The sequence below is a fragment of the Ascaphus truei genome, chromosome 2 (assembly GCF_040206685.1).
Source record: "Ascaphus truei isolate aAscTru1 chromosome 2, aAscTru1.hap1, whole genome shotgun sequence".
In the NCBI taxonomy this organism is placed as follows: Eukaryota; Metazoa; Chordata; class Amphibia; order Anura; family Ascaphidae; genus Ascaphus; species Ascaphus truei.
In genome coordinates, this window is record NC_134484.1 from 348582531 (window position 1) to 348606684 (window position 24154).

Here is a 24154-nt window from a genome sequence, read left to right on the forward strand (position 1 = left end):
CTTGTATGGTGTTTGGTCTCAGACCACCATTGAGCAGGAGACCGCCGTGTCCCTCACTCACAATGGTACTACAGGGGGCCATGTCCCTATAGAATACTATGGGCCGGTCCCTGCAGCAACCACAAGCTGAGGGGAGTCGGGGCCTAGGGGGAATCTGGCCTAGTGCAGAGGGTCACTGACCCCTGCACACACACCTCTAACCCCTATCCTGTCCCAGCACCGACTGAGTAGCGTGGGCTGAGCGCGCAAAATGTATCTATCTCTCCCTGCAAAAGAAACTGCAGCCCTGTTGGCTCTGCTGCAGCACGTGATGCAATCTCCCTAAGCATCTTGGGAGTTGTAGTTCCCTGCGGGCCTCTGTGTGTTGCCGCCGCATGCTTGCTGTCTCCTGCGCATGCACGACTAGTAATGGCTGCCGGCTGATGCCCTGCGCATGCGCGAACCTCGCGCAAGATATGGCGCCCTAGGGAGATAGCCGCCGGAGCCTCCGGCGATGCGCTCGCCCCTGCAGCTCCCTGGCACACAGCGGGGTCCCTCCCACCAACCGGAGTTGAGGGGGATCCAGGGGGAACCCTGCTACATATCGGATAATCGATTGCTTTATTTTTTCAGCACAAGCTGAGCTTTTCATTAGTATCTGTCTTAAATTATAGGAAACATAATTACTTGGTAATCATGTAGTCCCATAGATGACCTTTTTTTTGCAGTTCTGCAAAAGATACAAAAGTTGTCTCCCTCGCATTCCTGGAACGAAAGTGGAGGACTTCCTTTTCTCTTCAGGGCATTAGGGGAGAGATATAAAACTACAAACAAAGACGTCCAGAGCAACATCCAATGTGACAAATACACAGTGAAATACCTGCCGTGGTGTGAAAAAGAAAGTACACCTCTTTGAATTCCATGGTTTTACATATCAGGACATAATAACAATCCTTAGTTCCTTAGCAGGTCTTAAAATTAGGTAAATACAACCTCAGATGAACAACAACACATGACATATTACACCGTGTCATGATTTATTTAACAAAAATAAAGCCAAAATGGAGAAGCTGTGTGTGAAAAACTAAGTACACCTTATGATTCAATAGCTTGTAGAACCACCTTTAGCAACAATAACTTGAAGTAATAGTTTTCTGTATGACTTTATCAGTCTCTCACATCGTTGTGGAGGCGTTTTGGCCCACTCTTCTTTACAACGTTGCTTCAGTTCATTGAGGTTTGTGGGCATTTGTTTATGCACAGCTCTCTTAAGGTCCAGCCACAGCATTTCAATCGGGTTGAGGTCTGGACTTTGACTGGGCCATTGCAACACCTTGATTCTTTTCTTTTTCAGCCATTCTGTTGTAGATTTGCTGGTGTGTTTGGGATCATTGTCCTGTGTCATGACCCAATTTTGGCCAAACTTTAGCTGTCGACAGATGGCCTCACATTTGACTCTAGAATACTTTAGTATACAGAGGAGTTCATGGTCGACTCAATGACTGCAACGTTCCCAGGTCCTGTGGCTGCAAAACGAGCCCAAATCATCAACCCTCCACCACCGTACTTGACAGTTGGTATGAGGTGTTTGTGCTGATATGCTGTGTTTGGTTTTCGCCAAACGTGGTGCTGTGCACTATGGCCAAACATCTCCACTTTGGTCTTGTCTGTCCAAATGACATTGTTCCAGAAGTCTTGTGGTTTGTTCAGATGCAACTTTGCAAACCTAAGCCGTGTTGCCATGTTCTTTTTAGAGAGAATAGGCTTTCTCCTGGCAACCCTTCCAAACAAACTATACTTGTTCAGTCTTTTTCTAATTGTACTGTCATGAACTTTAACATTTAACATGCTAACTGAGGCCTGTAGAGTCCGAGATGTAGCTCTTGGGTTTTTTTGCAATTTCTCTGAGCATTGCACAGGCTGACCTTGGGGTGAATTTGCTGGGATGTCCACTCCTGGGAAGATTGGCAACTGTCTTGAATGTTTTCCACTTTTGAATAATCTTTCTCACTGTAGAATGATGGACTTTAAATTATTTGGAAATGGCCTTATAACCCTTCCCAGATTGATGGGCAGCAACAATTGCTTCTCTAAGATCATTGCTGATGTCTTTTCTCCTTGACATTGCGTTAACACACACCTGAATGCTCCAGACCAGCAAACTGCCAAAACTTCGGCTTTTATAGAGGTGGTCACACTTGCTGATGATCAATTAATCAAGGGCATTTGATTAGCAGCACCTGTCTGCTACTTAGCATCGTAATTCCTATGGAAGCAGTAAGTGTACTTAGTTTTTCACACATAGCTTCTCCATTTTGGCTTTATTTTTGTTAAATAAATCATGACACGGTGTAATATGTCATGTGTTGTTGTTCATCTGAGGTTGTATTTACCTAATTTTTAGACCTGCTAAGGAACAGATGATTGTTATGTTCTGGTATGTAAAACCATAGAATTCCAAGAGGGTGTACTTTCTTTTTCACACAACTGTATATATCTCTTGAAAAAAGGGTCATTTAGTTAACCATTTGGCCCAAGCGTATAAGCCTGCGAGCCACTTTAAAGGCATGACCATAATATCGCAGTTCCTAACACTAACTGATTAAAAACCTTATTTACCTCTAATTAGAGGAAGGATGGTCCTGGCATTGAACCTGTCGCAACCAGCTGCATGAAAAGAAAACCTACTTACTTGGACATTGGGGAGGGGCGAGCTTTAAACCTTGGGTAGGAGGAGCCACTAACCTCAAACAGCGGTTCAATGCCAGGACCATCCTTCCTCTAATTAGAGGTAAATAAGGATTTTAATCAGTTAGTGTTAGGACCTGCGATATTATGGTCATGCCTTGAAAGTAGCTCGCAGGCTTGTACGCATTGGCCAAAGGGTTAACTAAATGACCCTTTTTTTTTCAAGGTGTGTGTGTGTGTGTGTGTGTGTGTGTGTCACATTGGATGTTGCTCTGGACTTCTTTGTTTCTTGTTTTATACAATTAGCCACGCCCAGTCATTTTGACACTTAGGCTGCGTTCATAGACACTTCGCCTGTGCAGAGGCTGAGGGAAAGCGGGTGCTTGCCATGGTACGCTCGCCGTCTAGGGGCGTGCCAGTGACGTCACGAAGCTGGCGAACCGCTCACGTGACCGGCCCGTCGCACCAATAAATCAGTTTGAACTGATTTCTTGCACAACGTGCGCCCGCACGCACTGCCTTTAGGCAGTCTGGTCGTCCATACCATAAATATTTATTTATTTTGTGGTAATTTGGGGGAGTTTCTGAGAGCTTGCTGGGTATCTGTGCATAAGGGGAGAGAGACAGGGACGTTTAATTATTGTAATAGTGATTGCTCTATAAACATAAAAGTGTAGGGACAGCATGGGGCTGCAGCCCACATAAGGACCCTAGGCAATGGAAGCCGGCCCCTCCGCACGTCCCTGTGTTTGCTGCCATGTGTGGAGGCAGGGGTCAGAGCCAGGAGGTGTGAGGGGGGGCACTGGCCTAGTGTTCCTTTGTATGTGCACTTACGCATGAAGAAAGGCATGTCTGGTAGCACAGGGGTTATCAGTGCACAGCATGGGACTTGACGGTTGTCTGCCGCTGGTTCTTCTGCTTTCCACTGCAGCAATGGGACTTCTCCACAGAATGGGACATGTGGTCGCGGCAAATCCGCCGCGGGAATCCCTGCGCCTCCGGCCACTTATAGATAAATTTGATTATTCTTTAGGGTACGGAGTTAATTTAACGGGTAGTGGTGGTTAGAGTATGGGTTAATTGAAGGGTTTTAGTAGTTGGGGTAGGGGATTAAGTTAAGGGGTTAGGGTAATGTTTTGTTTTGGTAAGGTACTTAACTTTCGCGGCCAGCGCTGGCAGCTTCTGGCAGTTGGAGTGGGTTGCGGCAAAGCGCTGGCGGACATTTGGTCATGGCGAAATGACCACATGTCATAAGCAGACTTCTCCAATGGCTTTTTTTCAGCTAAGCTTCACTATCCCAGCATTTCACTGCCTGGCTACCTTTTGATCCTGCTGCCTGTTCACCCCTCTGCGAGCCTTTTTCTTTAGCTGCTGCCCTCCAATGTTTGCGCTTAGGCATATGTCAAAGCCTCAGACCATCCCTGTCCACTGGGCAGCCTCTCCACCCCTGCCGTTTGGCTTTCTGGGAGCGCCGGTGGAAACACGTCTTATCAGAGCAACCTGATCTTACGTTCAAACGTGGCACCTATCGACAGCGCCCTGCAACTGAGACAACAGCCACCATCCTAATACCCTTCCCTACTCCAACTAAAGGGGTTCAGACCACACAGGCCAACTACCTTCATCCCTCCCAAACCCCAGCCAAGCTTTCCAGCCGGGCATCCACCCCACTGATGTATATGTACAGAACACTGTGGGCAGCATCCTTTCGCAGGCCTATCACCCCAGGGGAGTCCCCCAATATGGCAACACCACTCTCACTCTGGGGCAACGTATTGTGGGCTCCAGCTGGTACTTGCACCTTGGCCTGGTGGCCAATCATAGCCACCCCACCCTTTCAGCAGTTCCAACACCTTTTGCTGGCAAGGACAGCAGTATGGTTAACGCAAGTGCCCGCAGCAATACTACAATTTGCACCAAGGGGCAGCTTGAGACTCTTAGAAAAATGCAGCGGTTAGCATGGGGAGCATATCACTCCCCTTCCTATCCCTGCAGCACCCAATCTTCTTCCTTTCCATCTGTTACAGAGGCTGATGGTAGTACTTCAGGTTCCAAGGGGGTCTTTGATAGCAAGCAACTCTACTAAAGAAAAAGCAGTTCCAGACCATTAACCAAGGCTTAAAAACATTTACAGGGCAACAGAGCATTCAGGAGAAAACACTCAGCAAGCCAAGGGGTGCCAATAACCACATGTGGTGTTAATGATATGTAAGCATGAGCTAATTAAACTAATTAAGCTTGCAAACAAAACAATCAAAGGAAAAATATGTCGCTGTATTTGGGATGTCTAAAGAGGGCCAAAAGGCAAAAGAAATGTCACACTTAAAAGGTGTAGGGAGTGCTAACTCTGATCACGCATGTAAAAACACAGGTGGCTGGCTGAGCGGTTTCATATTCGGTTGTTCCCCAGAGCTGCACCTTGAACAAAGGGTAATTTAGATGGAATGGTTGGACTTGATTCACTCTCTGTACGGGTGGTATGGGTGTTCTGCACCAGTATTATTGAGTTTAGGCCGAAGATGCAGGATAGCAATGTGTTACATTTTAAGAGAAATTATATAAAACCAGGACTAAGGTAGTCCCTCCATAACAATGCAACCCCTTTCCAAAAGGGCTGGGTGGCCAGGGACTAGACGAGAAAAGGGTTTTAATGACGAGCAATGCACATGGGGAGGAACCTGCAAGTATAAGCACTGGCTTGTAATGGAGGTGGAAAACACACCTGGTAACAGTGGGAACACAGCTCTCTGAAGGAGATTGCACCAACCCCTACTGTGGATTCCTACATTCTAGATTGACCGTGTCACATGTTTTTCCTGCTCCATATTGACATTACACTTAAGCTAGAAGGTTTTAGCGCTTCTTTAGGATACTGCCTGTATTACTGTATATCTGCAAGAAGGGGATCCCTGGAGCTGAAATTTATAGGGTACAGTTTTGGAGACCCCTGATTCATTCCTATGTTAATCAAATCATTCCATTTTTTATTTATTTATTTATCTCTTTAAACATGTCACTGTATTAACTTTTTTCCTTGGAGAGACCATGTATTTGTACAGATAAAGGGGGGTTTGTGGTGCAGACACCACGACTCTGTGCTACAGAGTTAAAGTTGATAGTAGGTCTGACGTATACATTCTCCATTTTGTCTTTTAAAGTCGCGATCGCTGATTTCAGCTGTTGAAATTGCACATAATAATTGCATGTTCTTGTACAGAGCTGCTAGTTTTACATAGCGCTTTACAGAAACATTTTGCAGGCACAGTCCCTGCCCCATTACAATCTATGATTTTGGTGCCTGAGGCACAGGGAGATAAAGTGACTTACCCAAGGTCACAAGGAGCCGACGCCGGGGATTGAACCAGGTTCCCTTGCTTCAAACTCAGTATTAATTGTAACCCATATTCCCCCCCCCCAGAAACAGATACTATATCTAGGGTGTATGAGGGCTGGCTACATGTGCTGTGGTGGTGCATACCTGCAGGTAACAGGAGGGCCTGAGCTTCCCGCGGTGATGTTGGGGACACAGGACCAGGCTTCTGGGGTAGTTGCCTCCATTCTCTTAGTGATGCAGCGCCTCCATCTTCTATAACTTCCCAGGGATGTGGGGTAGGACCCTTATAGAAGAAGAACCCTGGTCCCAGGGTGAATGCTCCAGAATCACACAGTCTTATGTAAAATCAGCAAGGTCTTTATTGTCTCTGATCTGGCACACAGCAGCCGTAGTATACGACAGGTAATATGCTGAGGCACTCCAAATGTACACCAGACCTTCTCCTCTCCTCCTCTCCTCCAGACTATACTCCTGCAGGATGGTCTGTGGGGGCCTCAATACCCCCAATGCCCACCTCAGAGGATATCCTCTGGGTGGGGGTAGATTTCCCCCTCACCCCCTCAGTAGGGTGAGGGGCATTGGTCCACTCTAGCTCTGCTTGCTCTCCCCACTCATGGGACCGTAGGCTCTATCTCTGGTCCCAGGACAGAACTTCTCTCCTCCACCTCTCACATAACAAGAGCCCCGTCCTCACAGGAACTGGCTACTAAATAGTCAGCCCCACCCCTCATGATGTCAGCAGGACCTCCCCTCTGTCTCATGCCTGCAGCAGAGTCAGGGGCCTGCATCTATCACTCAAGGCAGGGCGTGAAGGGGGAAAACCCATGATTACTACTGGCGCCTGCCCTTAACAGGACTTACCACAGTAGGAGAAAGATATATAGCCCGTTCTGTTTACAGGGGGCTACATAATATAAACAGTTCTTGGTGTAAATTAAATTGAATGTGTTCCAGTATCGTGAGTATGTCTGTTGTAATGCATAAATGCTCAGACACTTGTGTAAGTACATATGATATCCACACAGTTGGCCTACTGAGGGTAATGGGAAATAACACCCGGTTGATGCTGATTGCTCATTGTCCCCAGGGTCAGAAAAACTCTGCCTCAGATAGTGGGCATAAATAGGAATTAGTACCTCACAGAAGACAATACTTGAAATAAAGTTTGAAAGAACTCGCATGGTTAAATCCACCTGGAACTCCACGGGCGTACTCCCAGCATATAGATGCAATAGAGGATGAAAGGTGAAAGCAGGGCACAGCAATCATAAAAAAAAAAAAGGCCCACTCTGCGCCTGAAAAAATATTTTATTTAGCCAATGCCATGGAATGGCCAATGCCCTCTAACGCGTTTCACATCCGTATGGGCGCTTTGACAAACAAAGCGTCCCCGAACGGGTTTGAAACGCGTTAGAGGGATTGCACGCTTTATTATTAATATTATTATTATTATTATTATTATTATTTTTTATTCCATGGCATTGATTAAATTAAAAAATCTCTTCAAGGGCTGTTTGACTCTTTTTTTTTTTTATGATGGCTGTCCCGCTTTCACCTTTCATCCTCTTTCTACAGATTATATTTTTAAACGTCCCTCTTTTTACAGAGTCTGAATAAATCTGGCATATTCATTCCAAGAAGTGAACATGTCTTAATATGATGCAGCAATATCGTGGCCGTTTTTATGTGCGCTTAAGGCTGCGCTTATAGCAATGGGGACATCACTCTGCGGTCGCTGGAAAAATCAAATTCACTTGACTTCCAGCGATCGCGACCAAGCCGTTGCTTCTACTATAAGCGCACACATCGGCGGCAATACATTTGTTTTGCCACGACCAAGCCATCGCCGGCACTATAAGCGCAGACTTGCAGGTGCGTTTAACGTACGGTATAGTGTAATATCAGACTACATGAATATTGGCACAAGCGCATATACTGCTTTTCAGGGCTGCACATGGATGAAGGGCCCTAGCTCGAGAAATTGTACTCTACAAACCCCCTCCCTCCGAAGAACGTCAGATTAGTGATGGACAACACTTTCATGTAGAATTATACATTTTCACATTTTCGACCTTCTCGACTTTGGAGAAAGTTGTGAAAATGGCGAACGTCACCAGTATTTTACACAGTTTGTACTGCGAAGATTGTTACTTATCGGTATGCTCCAGATTATTGGAGAACCTTACTGATGTTGCAAATATTCATTTATGGTTATAAGTGACCCGTAAACCTTTAGTGTCTGTGCACGTTTCTCAAATTATTTGCAGAAATATTTTAGAAACACATGGTAACATTGCATATTTGCGTCTGGGATTAAAGCTTCTTCCTGGTGCAGAGAGCATTGGAAAATACATTCTTCACTGACTTTCTTGCTGCATTCCCATTTTTGTTATGGGCATTATTTCATGTCCATTTTAAAGCCGCGGTTCGTCCTGATTCCCATGAAGCTGGTTCCTGCTCCCTTGACATCCAGGGACCTCTGGTTCTCAACACTGGATTTTGAGGGGAAAAACCCCTATAAATATGGCTGTCTGAGTCCGCAACAAGAATGCCATGTGAGCTTTTCTACTGGCTGCTGGAGCAAGTGGTGATGCCACCGCCATTTTGAATCTTCCAGTGTGGCTGGTGTGCCACCATTCTGCCACTCCTGAACCAGGGGTTTCGCTGATATTGGTAGACCTGACAAGTTCTGGTGGACCCCATCCTTGAAAGGGCCTCCTGCTGTACTTTCCCCTTTTTGGGGGGGGGGGGGCAGGAGGTGAAGAAACCCTTTCCTGCAACCATCCTGACGTTTACTGTAAATTAGACTAGAAAGTAGTTTTTTGGTAGGTGGGATTTCTAGAGAGGCATTGTTCTTTGTGTTTCCATGGTAATCAAATGCTTTCAACTTTAAAATCGTAATTAATTTGCCTGGAGATGCAAGAGTTTATAAATGAGATAATCTGTCAAATGCTTAAAAGTGGGCACAATTAGGAACTCCTAAAATTAGACTTTTCAGGATCCAGTGAACATAAAACCATATCTGTTTTTCATGGTAGACAAATTAGTCTAACTGTCCTATGTTATTATAGCTACATTTCATTTATAAATATAGCTTTTCAGTGCTAGCATCCGAGACCTGAGCCATTCCTGGTGTCCTATCACTTTTAGAGTAACGTTGTACCAGCACAAATTACTTTTCTTGTACACACCCAGATATGTTCTCCTCAGTCAGAAAAAAGCTTTTAGATGGGTAAATGCAATCTGTTCGTAAATAAATAAAACAAATTCAATTTCACACTTCCTGCTAAATTAAATATCTTGTTGTTCTGTACTGATCTCGAACTAGTTTACTCTTTGCTTCAATGTACTCTTTATTTTTAATTTTGTATGAAACCAGTTCAGGGAAACCTTGTACCTCCAAATGGACATTGGCATTTTTGTATTTTATACATTTTCTGGCCCTTGCAACTTTTTACATTTGTTGTGTGGTCAAATGGTACTCTGGCTGCACCTACACAATTGGATTCTATACGTACGTTGGGTATTAAGTTGAATTAATGTGCTTATGTTGGCAAGTTTGTCACACCGAGCTCAAACTGGAAACATGCTCGATGTACTTTTCTATTATACAATGTGGGGCTTGAGAATGTTAAACATTCAGGAGTGCAAACTCCTAACAAGGGAATACATGGGGATATGCTCAAGGATTTTGGTGCGCTTCGTCATTTACTTTTTTCTGATCACGACGGTGCAAAGCCCTAATTATGTCACCATTTTAAGCTGCAGTTGTGTGTTTTTTTTTTTTTTTTTTTTACTTCAATAGTTTCATGTGGGCAATTTCTACTTACCTAAAGAACTGCATAGCTGCCGGTCAATTTGTTCTCCGTCTATTGATCGGCAAAGTTTGGCGACATCTTTAAATATGGGGAATGTAAATCGTTGCTATAGGAACAAGCATGCTTGTTAAAATAGAATACAAGAAAATTGGTCTTTCAAAGTTGTTGTTTTTTAAAACAGAAAATGCTGAAAGTATTTTTTCTTACTACAGAACTGATTTATTAAAAAAAAACACACATGCAGGATATTGCCTGAACTGCAGCTTTAAATGCATGAATTCAAGTGGAAATTTTCAGCACAACCCATTTGTGACTAAAAACGTAAGATTGTTAATACAATACTTGGTCAACGCCTTTTATATCCTGCAGTTGCGTGAATGCTTATTCCTCCTGTCTTCCGTTTGTGGTGGTTTGTTGGGGGCGTTTCTTAAGCACTGGGAATGGAGTCTGTTGAACATTGGGTAGTATTTTGACTAAAATGTAATAGCCATTATTGCAATTGAAACACATTGCTGTTAATCCGCAATAATAACTTGCACATTACTAAATATACCTCAATTTGTTTTTGTAGCAGATCCTAAAAGGGTTATGTTGCGTAAACCGCATCAATAAGTAGTGCATTGTGTTTCCATGCAGAATCAAAACATATTAGCAGTGTTTGACCTCCATTACTGATTCGACTCATTGATTTGGGTATGTACTGCATAATGGTGCCTTTTTGTTTATAGTGATTACAAGACTAGTTATGACAGGAAACAGAATTCTGTTATCAAAACAGTACGACTATTGTTTGTTCTAAATGGTTCATACAAGGTTACAAGCTTGAAAACACATTGCATGCAGTAATTCTGTAATCGAGGCCCAAGATGGACTGTTACATGAAGTAAGTTAGCAGTAGACTTTATTTTACATCTGTATGCATTTTCAAATGAAGCTGAACACCGTAGTTTGATATATTTTAAATGAATCCGTAGAATGGCAGTAAAGTTAAATGGCTATATGGGCTAAGCGCTTCCCCTGAAATTACTGTGCCACCGTGCTTAACAATACCGAATACATGCAAAACCAGGATAGCCACTCCATGTTCCATGTTTGCAAAGAAGAACCAGTCCTTGATCTGAAACCATCGCCCATAGCACATGTTCAAACAAACACACACACACAAAATAGTACTTAGCTGGTCCTGTTTAGAAGTTCTACTGTCTGTCAGGAAAATCTAATAGACGCACAAATTCTAAGGCCTCGGACATGGTGCAGGGAGCGGCGCTGACCCGTGCTGAGGCGCGCGCATGCTTACCAGTGAGCCCTTGCAGTCGCAATGAGAGCGGCTTTAGCAAGGGCTCGCGCACGCTTGCGTGTCTCTTAAATCTTTAGTTTTGGCGCTCACGGGAGCACAGGGCCGGTCACGTGAGCGGTTCGCCCAATGAGGGCGAACCAGCTCCGTGACGTCACTGGCCCGCCCCCTAGACACGCCCACGGACGGCGCGCGCTCTAAGGCCAGGGAAATTTCCCTCAGCCTCATCGCGCCTCCGCACAGCTTCAGTGTCTATGGACTAAGCCTAACTTTTAAAGTAGTTGCTACAAACTGACCTATGTCTGACCAACTCTTTTTTTGTGACATTGCATCCTACATGAACATAATAAACTGTTTAAAGGAGCAATCCGTACAATATCCTACATGTGTTTTATTTAAATAAATAAGTTCTGTAGTATTAGATATGTAATTATTTTTATTTATTTTTTATTCAACTCCATGCCATTATGAATGTGTTAATCTAATGAGCAGCCTTGGATTTCTATAACACGTTTTAACACACCTCCCCAGCAGTGCAAGATCTTTCCAACACTTTCTTGTTTGGCAACAAATGATCACAATGTTCCCAGCTGTTTGAGCAACAAACTGTAACAATAGATAATGTTACCTTAGTAATATAAGAATACAGTGTAGCTGCTGAGTTACACTGCCTGAAGGATTGATGGAAACTGAAAGGCAGCCATTTAGTGAACCCTAGGAAGCAGGATCTTTGCTGATCGATTAGCTCTCCTGTAATCGATCGTCAGCTTAGGTAATTAGTTTTCAATAAAGGTAATCACGGCCCACATATATGAAAACTATTTTTTTTGTATATGCCACTTGGATTATATCTTTAAGAAACCATCTGCTTTTTAAAACTTGGCAAAAATGTGCGTGTGGCGCTGTCGAGTATTGTGAATATACGAAGAGAAAGTAATTCCTAATCAGAAATCAGGACAGGAGATTATTGACTGATTTTTACATAATGGGCTGGCAGAAACTATGAGCGCATGAGTGTGTTTGCATATCTTCCACAGATCCCCAGGATCTGTTTCCCACCATTGTCACATTAAACTGCTGACAAGGACTCTGGGTAATCACATACAAATGAGCATTTGCCTGCAGCATTAGGCCCGTAATATAGTGGGCGCGCTTGCTCCTCCGTGCGCGCACGCGGCACTTATAATTGGCTGTGTTTAGCCAGCCATCCTATACTGGGGCCGCGCGCGTGCACACTGCAGTGAGCGTGGAGCCGGCCGATCGGGAGGAAAACTCCGTAAAGAATGTGTGTGTTAGTGTGTGTTAGTGTGTGTGTGTTAGTGTGTGTGTGTGTGTGTGTGTTAGTGTGTGTGTGTGTTAGTGTGTGTGTGTGTTAGTGTGTGTGTGTGTTATTCTCTCAACATGTCTGTTTATTTATTCACGCACACATTATTTATTCACACACAGAGAGGCAGCTACCCAGCGACACACACACAGTGAAGCTTCCAAGCCTGTCGCTCACAGCAGCACGGACCGTACACACAAAAAGTATGCGTCACGTGCACAGGCGCGCGCCCACTATAAAACGGGCCTTGGGCTGCGCTTATAGCGACGGCGATGTCGGGCTGTGGTCGCTGGAAAAATCAAATTGAGATGACTTCCAGCGATCGCGACCAAGCCGTCGCTCCGTAGCGTCGCGCTTACTATAAGCGCACGCGACGGCGGCAATGCATTTGTTTTGACGCGACGTCGCCGTCACTAAGCGCAGCCTTACACAGCTTGTACAACACAGTCTAGTTTTAAAAAAGCAATCCAACTGTTTTTCTCTCATTTTTAACACCTGTTTGAAGCAGGGGGTTTCTGGAGCTGACCCCCATTAACCTCCGCTCCCGGTATACTTACCTCCGAAGGGGGTGCTGGTATCGCTGCAGTTCTGAACTTCCTCACATGGGCCAATGGGCAGCCACACCTGAAGAGGTTACGGCTTTCTATTGGCCCACAGGGCCTGGGAGCTTCGAAAAGCAGACACATAGTGAACCTTGGAGTGGCCACCGGCACCCACTATGGAGGCAAATACGCCCGGAAGCAGGGGTCCCCGGAGCTGAAATGAATGGGGTCCCCGGAGCTGAAATGAATGGGGTCCCCGGAGCTGAAATGAATGGGGTCCCCGGAGCTGAAATGAATGGGGTCCCCGGAGCTGAAATGAATGGGGTCCCCGGAGTTGAAATGAATGGGGTCCCCGGAGCTGAAATGAATGGGGTCCCCGGAGCTGAAATGAATGGGGTTCAGCAGCGGAGATCCTCTGCTTCAATCCTGTATTAAAGAAACGAAGGGAAAAAAAAGGCTTGGATTGCCTCCTTTTTACGGTGGGGTGAAAAAAAAAATCTCAAAACCCATTAAAAGATGGCGGTTTTCTTTCACTAATGCCATACATTGTATGTTCTCTGTTCAGTAAGGGTCAGCAGATGAATAACAATTACTTTAAGTATGTAATGCATTTCACAGCCTACTGATGTATGTATGTATATATATCATATATTCTCTCTTTAGATTTGATTCCCTCCATTATTATTTTTTTTTTTTTTTGATTAGTTCAAGTTAGTTGGATGTTATAATCCATCACCATTCAAAGGTGTTTGCGCTTGATATGTACATCAGCAATTGTTTTCAAATTGTGTCCACTTTCTTGCAACATGTTTACACAATGTTTTTCTCTCTTTTTTTTTTCTGCAGATATTTCATTCCTCTTCACCTTGTTGAATATGCTGCCGAAGAATCGAAAAGAGGTATGTAGCCGTGAAACTATGATCCAATAACCGTGTGTGGAATGGAAATGGGATCCCTCGCGCACAGTGACACATTTAGATGTGTTCAATGTGTGAAAATAGGGATTCCAACTCTACAAAGCGGTTCTAATAGTTGCAGAACTTGCAAATCACCTAAAGAAAATAATTAGAACTTCAGGCTACTTAGAGCACCAATAAATGATTGGTCTACCTACTGGATTATGGTCGGGTATAGTAAAGAAGGGGCACAATGGCCAAGATATGATTTCAGAGAAATGTCCTGTTTGGTAAAACCCCCTAATATGCAGGAATTTGAGTCATTGTTATAATGGTTCTGGCTCTGCAGTGATGGTTTCTCCCATCGGGTAGGTGTCTGAAGTGCTGAAAAGGTGAGCGACCATGTATAGTGCTATCTGCATAACAAGTACTCGGTGTGAAGATTGTTTGGCACTGTCCAAACATTGCAAGTTACTCGGCCACAGGAGACCCACACACCTCTGCTCACTGCACATATTCTTTCCACCTAAACCCTTATAGCATTCAGTGTTGTCTCTCTTTAAGTTGGGTTTACCCTCCAACATACACCATTTTCTCAGATGGGTTTCAACAGATCTAATCTTCTATGATACATTTTGTTAATTATTGTAAAAATGTGCTGCTTTTTGACCATTTACACAGGTTTTGTTTATTTTTTACTGTCTTTGGTATTCATACTTTTTTTTTATTATTATTATAAACGACAGGTCATATTTTAAACCATCAAAGGTGTAAAGCAATCAATATATGTATATGTGTGTAAAATAAACTACGGGGGAAAATGGATTCCTTGTCCTGAAACTGCTGTGCAGTCCGGTTATAGGATTTGGAAGGGACGGCTGAAGCACAAGTGCTGACACATTCTTATAGGGAGTTTGCAATCTCTATACTGCTATGCAGGGCCCTGTCTTGTCAGGAATTCTGCTTTATGCCACATTCTATTGATAACCTTTTTTACACAAGGACAGACATGGAGTCTTTTGACAAGGTTTTAACAGCCAGGGGAATAAAGTGTGTGTGTGTGTGTGTGTGTGTGTGTGTGTGTGTCTGTGTGTGTCTGTGTGTGTGTGTGTGTCTGTTTGTGTGTGTGTCTGTGTGTGTGTGTCTGTTTGTGTGTGTGTGTGTGTGTGTGTGTGTGTGTGTGTGTCTGTTTGTGTGTGTGTGTGTCTGTTTGTGTTTGTGTGTGTGTGTCTGTTTGTGTGTGTGTGTCTGTTTGTCTGTTTGTGTGTGTGTGTCTGTGTGTGCCTGTGTGTGTGTCTGTGTCTGTGTCTGTGTCTGTTTGTGTCTGTGTCTGTTTGTGTCTGTGTCTGTTTGTGTGTGTGTCTGTTTGTGTGTGTCTGTTTGTGTGTGTCGGTCTGTGTGTCTGTTTGTGTCTGTGTGTCTGTTTGTGTGTCTGTTTGTGTGTCTGTTTGTGTGTCTGTTTGTGTGTCTGTTTGTGTGTCTGTTTGTGTGTCTGTGTGTCTGTTTGTGTGTCTGTTTGTGTGTCTGTTTGTGTGTCTGTGTGTCTGTTTGTGTGTCTGTTTGTGTGTCTGTTTGTGTGTCTGTTTGTGTGTCTGTTTGTGTGTCTGTTTGTGTGTCTGTGTGTCTGTGTGTCTGTGTGTCTGTTTGTCTGTTTGTGTGTCTGTGTGTCTGTGTGTCTGTGTGTCTGTGTGTCTGTCTGTGTGTCTGTCTGTGTGTCTGTCTGTGTGTCTGTCTGTGTGTCTGTGTGTCTGTCTGTGTGTCTGTCTGTGTGTCTGTGTGTCTGTCTGTGTGTCTGTTTGTGTGTCTGTTTGTGTGTCTGTTTGTGTGTCTGTTTGTGTGTCTGTGTGTGTGTCTGTGTGTGTATTGAGTTATTTACATAAATCTTTGTCAAATATTTTGAGCCGGCAATCTCTTAAAGTGACTCATTGTTATTATTCTGCATAGGGGAACATTTGGAAAACACAATATATATATATTTTTGTAATCTGAATCTTTGTGTTCCAAGCGTTGAAAGGTTGTAATGACAATTCAGCTTTGGCTGGATTCTTCCTACCTGATCGTGCATTCCTTCCTTTTACCTCGGGTGCCTTGTGTTTATCACCTGTAAAGTCTGATAAGGTGCTCATAGACGAGGTTGTTTCTTAAGGTACAGCACTTTAAGGAGTGAGGTAGCACCACTGGGTAATTGACACTGACATTCATAAATACACAACTCTGTGCCCTAAGTGAACTTTGAAGTGATGAGGTAAACCAACTCATAAGTACCTTTTTGTTAATCTTTTCCCAATTACCTTGGATCCAGAAGTCTGCTGATGGTTTTCAGCTGCCTTGTAGAGAGGTAACTTACTGGGCTATAGGTCAACACTCCTGTTTTTAGCCAGGCTTCTCTGTCACCATAAAGATCCATGGACGCGCCTGAAGTGTTCTGCATGAGACTTATACAATTATTGTAGTGTATTATTAATAAAATTGTTAATTTAAAAAAAAAAATAAGTGGTTAAACCGGGCACTCTGGCACAGGACCCCCCCTACCTTCAAACCAATTTAAGTTCCACAGACCTACCTCAAATCTGTGATCCCAAAATCTTCACCTTTATAAAAGTCCCCCCGATTCAAACGCCCTAGACGAGCTGGTCGTGCCCCTTTTTTGGTACAGGGAGCCGGGGAACGGAATGCCCTCCCCATGTCCTTCAGAAGCAGCAAAGACATTCCACTTTCAGAAAACGGCTCAAGACTGGGCGCTTTGTAATCGCCTTTCCAGACACCGATGGATTCTTTGCTCCCCCTTTTTGGAGGTTTTATATAGCGCATAGCAGCAGAGTTCGTTCTGTGTGTGTGCGCTATACACGACATTGAGAAAGAAACTTATGAGCACTGTCATGATGATTGACACACATTGCAAGTGTTCTATTTTACAGCAGAAGTTTAATTTACTAATCCGATTTAAACTAATTGAGTAGACTTGCAATAACTGGCGTCCCAGCCATTGGATCATACTAGCAGTTTTGTCTCATAGAACAGAGCATGTGAAAGCTTGTCATGAGCTGAACTCTTGCACTCTGTAAAGAACTCCACGACAATTGCAGCTTGTTAAATATATATATTGATGTTCCTAGTTAAAACCGGTGTGTGGCTGTAAATGGCAGATTGAAATGTATTTTTCTCATTTGAATAATAATAATGTAAGTGTTTAGGACCTTGCACAGCATTTAGAGGAAAATATTTGTCATGGTCTTTCATGTAACCACTGCGGCTTTACTGTTGATGTAGAGGTGCTAATCTTAAGATACTATTTTGGTTGCAAACCACTTTGTTCCATATGGCCTGGCATGAGCTATGGAACATGAGGGGTTTGATCGGAACAGCCGAGTTGTCCATTGGGCCCATGATCCAATGCATTTAAAGTATCAGTCATTTACGTGATCACAAATACTGTTTTTTGTTATTTTTATATAAAACGCCCCTTATGTCGCAGATGTACAATAATTGCACTCTATGGGGTAGATCCACAGTGCTTCATTAAATCTGGGACACCAAAATGATGTTACCTAAATAGGTAACGTTCGTTTGTTTCCTGCATTTGATGGGTATCCACAAACCTAAAGACATGCAAAAACCGGGGCCGTTGGTGATCTCGTTCGCGTAGGATTAGCGCCATGTTAAATTAGCATTGCCTTGTGTTGGCTTCAAATAAGATGGCGTTAAGCCTGTCTTACCTAAAGGAGCTATTACTTCAATGCAGTGCGTTTAAAAAAAGTTAAAGAGAATACCGGAGACGTAAGAACCCTATAAATAACAATATGACAAATCATACCTAAATGTGTTCTTAGGCTACGGCCCCAGTGAGCGCTTGCGGGCAACGGAGCGATGGGATGGCGTGGATGCGGCCATGACGTCCCACGGCTGGTTCGCCCTCATTGCCTGAACCGCCGCCATGACGTGGCCATCGCTCGGCCGCGCCGCCAGAAGTCAAATTTTTTGACTACTCAAAAAGTAGTCTCGCCACTCGCACTTGATCATGCGCGTGCATGGACAGCCGTATCTTGTTTGCGCCACACACGCAGCCGCGAGCAGTGGGGACGAGGCCTAACACTTATCCAGACCGTGTAAAACACCTATTACAGAGTATGGATGTAACGCCATCTTTAGCTATATCCGAACTTTTGCATTGTTAAATCCCTGCGGTAACTATAACGGAGCTCTGTGTATGTGCGTTGTTAGAGGGAGCACATCTTTGGCATATCATTAGCACTAACGTCTCTAATAATAACGCAAGGGCTCCTTACTCCTGAAAACAGCCCTTAACACTGCGTTACTGAGCTTTGAAGCTCTGCTTTGGAACGTAACGAGTGGTTAACTGTAGTTAACGTCTCGTTAAGGCAATAATGAAGCTTTAACAATCTGCCCTCGTGATCTCGGACTTAGAAATGCAGCAGTGATTTCTATTATAGAACAGTTTGACGTTTTGCATACAATTTCTTATTTCATTATTGGGGATTCTTTAGTAAACCATTTTACTTTTGGCACCTAAAATGTCAGGGGACCTGCAGGATGTTGCTCAGCAATATCTTCTGGACCCCATAAGCACCTGGTGACTTAAGGTTTGAACATATTCCAACAGTACAACAGTTGGACATAATTAACTTGGGTACTTTGTATTTTCAGTATGTAACACTTGTTGGTGGCTATTTTGAAGGCCAGAAAATGCTGTTTTTGCACAGTAAATGCTGCAAGGACACTTTAAATACTGTAACTCTTTGTGTTTGTGGTTTATTTACAGAACAGCACAGATTTTTTGTTGTTGAAATAGCTATTTTATTTGTACACGACACTTAAAATGAAATTTGTTTAATCTGTAGCCATGCGATTCCAAATTTTCTATTCATTTGTGCACCAAATTGTCTGCATGGAAATGTTTTGCCTCAATTCTAGAATTTCTAAAAAAAAATAAAACACACACAGAGCCGATGTGAATTCAGATTGAAAGTTCCATTCGACAAGACTTCTTTTGGGCCAGGATAGCTCTCTGTCCTGTCTCTCTATTCCGTGTCAGTCTCTTCGATCTGTCTATTTTTTTTCATGTTGCTTTTCCAAGAAAATCAACACCTACAGTAAAACCGCACGTGTTACCAGGTCACGAGTTTGGAAATGTTAATGTTATAACCGTTACCCTTGAAAGTTTTTTTTATGGATGCCCTTGGAATAAAGGTCACACGCTCGGCTCGGCAGGACAATTTTGAAAACTTCCGTCCGGCCTTCTCTCTACTTAAAGCAATTTGCATTTGGGGAAGAAAAAAATTCCAGGATGTGTACAGTCTGCTGCTGATTCATTTCTTTTTGCTTCTCTTTTTTTTTTTTTTTTTTTTTTTTTCCCTCTCCAATATGATATAAGACTTCTGCTTTAATGCAGCACTTAAGAGAAGCTGCTTGAGTGGAACGTGGTGTATTAACAGTTGCATAATGCCCTTGCAGGAAATCATCAGTGTCTGGGTGCGAGACCCGAAGATACAGAAGGAAGATTGGCACAGTTATCTGGATTATGAAATATGCATTCATGTAAGTATTCTAAATCTACTTTCAATGTCAAACTGGTATATAGATTTGAAAGCAGCAAACGTTGCTATGCACTTGTTTAGTGCATTATGTAACAATGTTCCCAGTCTTCCCCCTCCTTGTAGAAAGTTATTTATAGCAGCCGATTCAAATGCGGGGATGTTTTATTTATTTTCATTGCATTTTCCAACTGCGCTGTAATCCACATAACTAACAGTCATTGCCGCAGCAGGTGTTTCTCTGTTGGCGAGTTAAGAGGATTACATGCCATTAGGCGCCTGCACAGTAGGGCAACTGCGTTAACCTTTGGGATGCCCTATTTATGTTGGTGAATTTTTATACGGTGAAGTACTTTCACACTTCATTTAATGTTATGCTACAGTATAATTTTGTGGTGTAACGGCTAGAAAGCCTGAATGAAGGCATTCGCACATCTCAAAGTGGCTTTGCGAACATTGTTGCTAATTTCTCTTAAATTCCACGTGTTTAGCAAATGTGGTGAATTGCGCCAGAGTTGAAGCCAACATGTAAACGGTCATGTGACCTTCACATTGACTTCAAATAATTGTCAAAAAATTTTTGGTGACTTTTTTTTAAATTTTATTTTTTGTGAACATTTTTCACAAATTATTTTTGATAAATTTCGCTTGGTTCGAAAAAGTTCATGCGAAAATGTCTCACATCTCTCCCTGACTTTTATCTCTGCAGACAAACAGCATGTGTTTTACGCTGAAAACCTCTTGTGTCAGGAGAAGGTTTCGAGAATTTGTATGGCTTCGGCAAAAACTTCAAAGCAATGCTGTACTATTGTAAGTCAACATTTGTATATCTAAACGCAGTGTATAAAGATTGTAGATACTCTTTCAAAGATGTCGATTATGGTTGGACCACCAATTTCATGCGAATCCCTTTTTCAAAAGCTCAGAACGGTTTCACTCAAATGGAATATGGTTAAAAATGTACTTTTCGGTGACAAGAGCCCGATTCTTGTTTTTGTATATACAGTCAGGATGTGTGAGATGACCATTCCTTTCTGGTTTCATTCTTTTAACAAATAATGTTTTCCTGGACTTTTTCCTTTCATAATGAGTACATATGGTACTGTACACCAGCGGTGCGCAAACTGGGGGCGCGGGATTTTTTTTGAGTGGTGCGGGCGGTTGCAGACGTCCCGTGTTCTCCCCCGAGGCATTTAAATGAAATGCTGGGGGACCTCTGCTACCTCTGCTTACCGAGATTCAGCCGGCTTCAACACGCGTGACCATGGCAATGCGGCATCAAATGACGCCATGACGCCATGGGGTCATGTGACATCATGGTTGCCTTGGTAACGGGGTGTCACACAACCAAATGATGCCGTTGGTGTGTGTGTGTGTGTGTGTGGTTGGTGTGTGTGTGTGTGTGTGGTTGGTGTGTGTGTGTGTGTGTGGTTGGTGTGTGTGTGGCGCAGGAACGGAGGGAGCAAGGTAGGGGGGGGGGCGCAGCAAAATAAGTTTGCGCGCCCCTGCTGTACACTATTTAAAAAATGTAACGGCCATACAGGGACAGGCTTTAGCAAACATGGGGCACGTGAGAACCTGTAATAGTACACGTACGTAACACATACATGCAATGTCTTGTATATACTGTATACCCTGTTCACTATGTAACTATGTACTTGTAACCATATATTATTTGTCATCATAACTCTATGCCCAGGACATACTAGAAAACGAGAGGTGACTCTCGATGTATTACTTCCCTGTAAAACATTTTATAAATAAGACAGTAAATTATTCTATGCAAACTATCATGCAGATATGCATAGGCACACAGTTACGTAGACCTACACAAACCTATGTACATACAACCAAGGTATGTACAACCTATGTATATACACACTCCACTTAACAAACTCCTGGGTGCAATAATCTGCAACAAAGTCATATAAATAGAGAAAAAGCAGACACTGCAGGTTTTGTAGTAAAAATGAAAAAAGGTTAATTAACAAAAAATTTTTTTGTTCATAAACTTTTTTTTACTTTTACTACAAGGCCTGCTTTGATATATAGATCTATACACGGACACGTGTTTATACACATACACGCCTATATGCGCTCACACACACACACACGTACGCCTATACGTGTGTGTGTGTGTGTCATTAAGAACAAGATCAAGTAGAAGATAAAGGTGTTTTGTACATCATGCAGACATAGCCGGACATTTCGGTCCCCAGAGGGATTTTGTATTGCTAGAATAATACATGGGCGAGGTAGTCCCTGTTCAATAAAGATTTCCAGATAATTGTGGTATTTGAATGACTTGGAGATCTACATTCACTTCCTTGCGGTAACATGAATGATGTCTCTTGAAGATGCCTTAGAGGACTTCTCTGCAGAAAGCTTTGATGCATGCAAAAACGTTTTATTCATTTAATTTTTTTTGCAATTTAATCAAACTAAAGACGCACTGTGGCTGTATTTATTTATATTTTAACATTTTTATTTTGAAGCGCACTACCAGAACTCCCCCCCAAAATCACGTTTTTCAACGTTAGCAATGCAAAGAATGTGGATGAGCGTCGGCGTGGCTTGCAGGATTTCCTGAAGAAGTGAGTATGTGAGCTACTTCCTTGTACAGTCCGTGTGTCAGATAATTCATGCGCTGTGTAACAGAGCCATCTAGTGGCTGCCAGCGCATAGTCAAAAGCTTCCTCTTGCTTAATAAAGGGGCTATATAAATTTGCTAGGTTAATGTTGGTTCTTTAACCAAAAGTGTTTGTGCGAGCATTACTGCCCATATCCACAAAAGGGTGCTAAGCTTGAACATGTATTTACTCCCATTCATATGAAGAGGAGCTGAAGCATCTTAAAGTTTAGCACCCCTTTGTGAATCTAAGCCTAAGTACTTGTTGGCATTTGGGCTGCATGATTTAAATTTGTTTAATTAACAAATTTGAGTGCGTGTGTGTGTATCTGATGAAGAAACCTATGAGGTTTCAAAAGCTCTAAGTTATTTCATCTATTCAGAGCTCTGGTCTGCTGAAAAGTATCACCATTTTACTGTACATCAAATCTGCTTCATAATCTTGAAGATCTTTAGAAGTCTGTTATGCAAGTGGTGATATGTTATTTATAAAATGTTTTACCAGGAAGTAATATATTGAGTTACCATTTGTTTTCAAGTATGTCCTGGGCACACAGTAGTGAAGAAACATACATGGTTACGTTATATGTGAAACATTTGTGCAAAAATGTTGGGCATCCATGAATTTTGACAGTCGTTAAAATGATCAACTTTGCTAAAAGATGGCAAAATTGGCTGGTTTGCCGGCAGCCTGATTGTCCGCTAAGAACACCAATATCTTACTCCAGGATCAAACCTCACTTTTACGTTTGGATTAATTTGACTCTTTATACCAGGAGTATTTCAAGGCTCTTAACAAAATTTAATAAATTAATAAAATAAACATTGGATTATGATAACATTTTAAAGTTTGTTAAAGCCAGATTCTGAGATGTGCTTTTTTTTTTTCTTTTTCTTCGCTCCCTTTTTATACTGGATGGGGATTTCGGGGTTAACTGCACAAGTTTTTCACCCCGACACCCTATTTTCTCAGATAATTGCTAATAAAGGGACAGTATTTGTCCTCTCCATGGAAAAGCAAATGGTGGATTACATCTTGCAGACCAATAACACGCTGCAGCGTTCCCCGTTGTGGCTTCACTTTGGTCCGCGGGACTTGGGAGTTTGGGACCCCTGGCAGTAATGCTGGTAGCTTTACCGGAAACTGTCTCCAACTGTGGGGTCCCCGGATCTGAAAACCACGCGCTTCAGCTCTGGGGACCCCACAGGTTCCCATCCTGGGTAAAATAAATAAAATGGGAGAAGGGAGATGTTATGCAGGGGGAATTGCTGCTGTAATTTGAGTTGAAGCAAACTTTCATGTATAACGGAAATAGCCGTGTTAGTCCAGTTGCGATAGTGCAGAATAAATGAGTTCTTCAGTATTAGGTAAAAAAGGTATCACCGTATGTATGTATGTATGTATATCATTTTTCCCCCCCCCCCGTGTATACAAACACCCCTTTCTCGTGTGTTTGTGTATATATATTTCTCATGATATGTGTATTTGCAAAAGACAGCCCAATGCTACATCCAACATTACAAATCATATAGTTAAATACTTATCTGTTCTCCTCATAAGTGAGGATCACTTGGTTAAATTCTCTGGCCAAAGCATTGTAAGCCTGCAGAACATGTCACGGTGTGCCCTGTTTTTCTGCAAATCCTAACACTATTTCTGCTAACGTTCTCTTTACCGCTCTGATATGAGACTAATAGACTGGTCATTCACAGCTGCATCTCAGGACTTGCTATATAATGGTGGGCAGGGTGAGCTTGGAAACAGGGAGGGGGAGTCACAGACCTCCAAACAATTGCTTACCAATTAAAATTGGGATTCTCTGTCTTTTGTTTGTACATTGTCACTTACCCGTAGCACTTCTTTTTGACATAAAAATATATATATATATGTGTGAGGTGGGTCTGGGTTTGAGCAGCTTACAGGGAGGGGGGGGTGGTGTGTGTGTGTGTGTGTGTGTGTGTGTGTGTGTGTGTGTGTGTGTGTGTGTGTGTGTGTGTGTGTATTTCACAGCATCATCCCTCGGGGACTTGCATACCTTTTTTAAAGGTATTCTTTATTTTAGAAACACAGTTATTGTTTGTCTAGTATTTTTGCAAC

At 42.9% G+C, this 24154-nt stretch overlaps 1 protein-coding gene across 5 annotated transcripts in view; it reads left to right on the forward strand.

Annotated features, from left to right (window-relative positions):
- Positions 1 to 24154, forward strand: part of SNX10 (sorting nexin 10) — a 94115-nt gene that overhangs the window by 45683 nt on the left and 24278 nt on the right. For 4 of the 5 annotated variants that reach the window (XM_075586824.1, XM_075586825.1, XM_075586822.1 and 1 more), the window contains exons 2-5: positions 13826 to 13878; positions 19348 to 19431; positions 20137 to 20237; positions 21923 to 22021. In XM_075586824.1, the coding sequence (XP_075442939.1) occupies positions 13855 to 13878; positions 19348 to 19431; positions 20137 to 20237; positions 21923 to 22021 (308 nt within the window). In that variant the 5' untranslated portion in view covers positions 13826 to 13854. The remainder of the gene's footprint in view (positions 1 to 13825; positions 13879 to 19347; positions 19432 to 20136; positions 20238 to 21922; positions 22022 to 24154) is intronic. The other variant, XM_075586826.1, reaches the window with a different exon arrangement.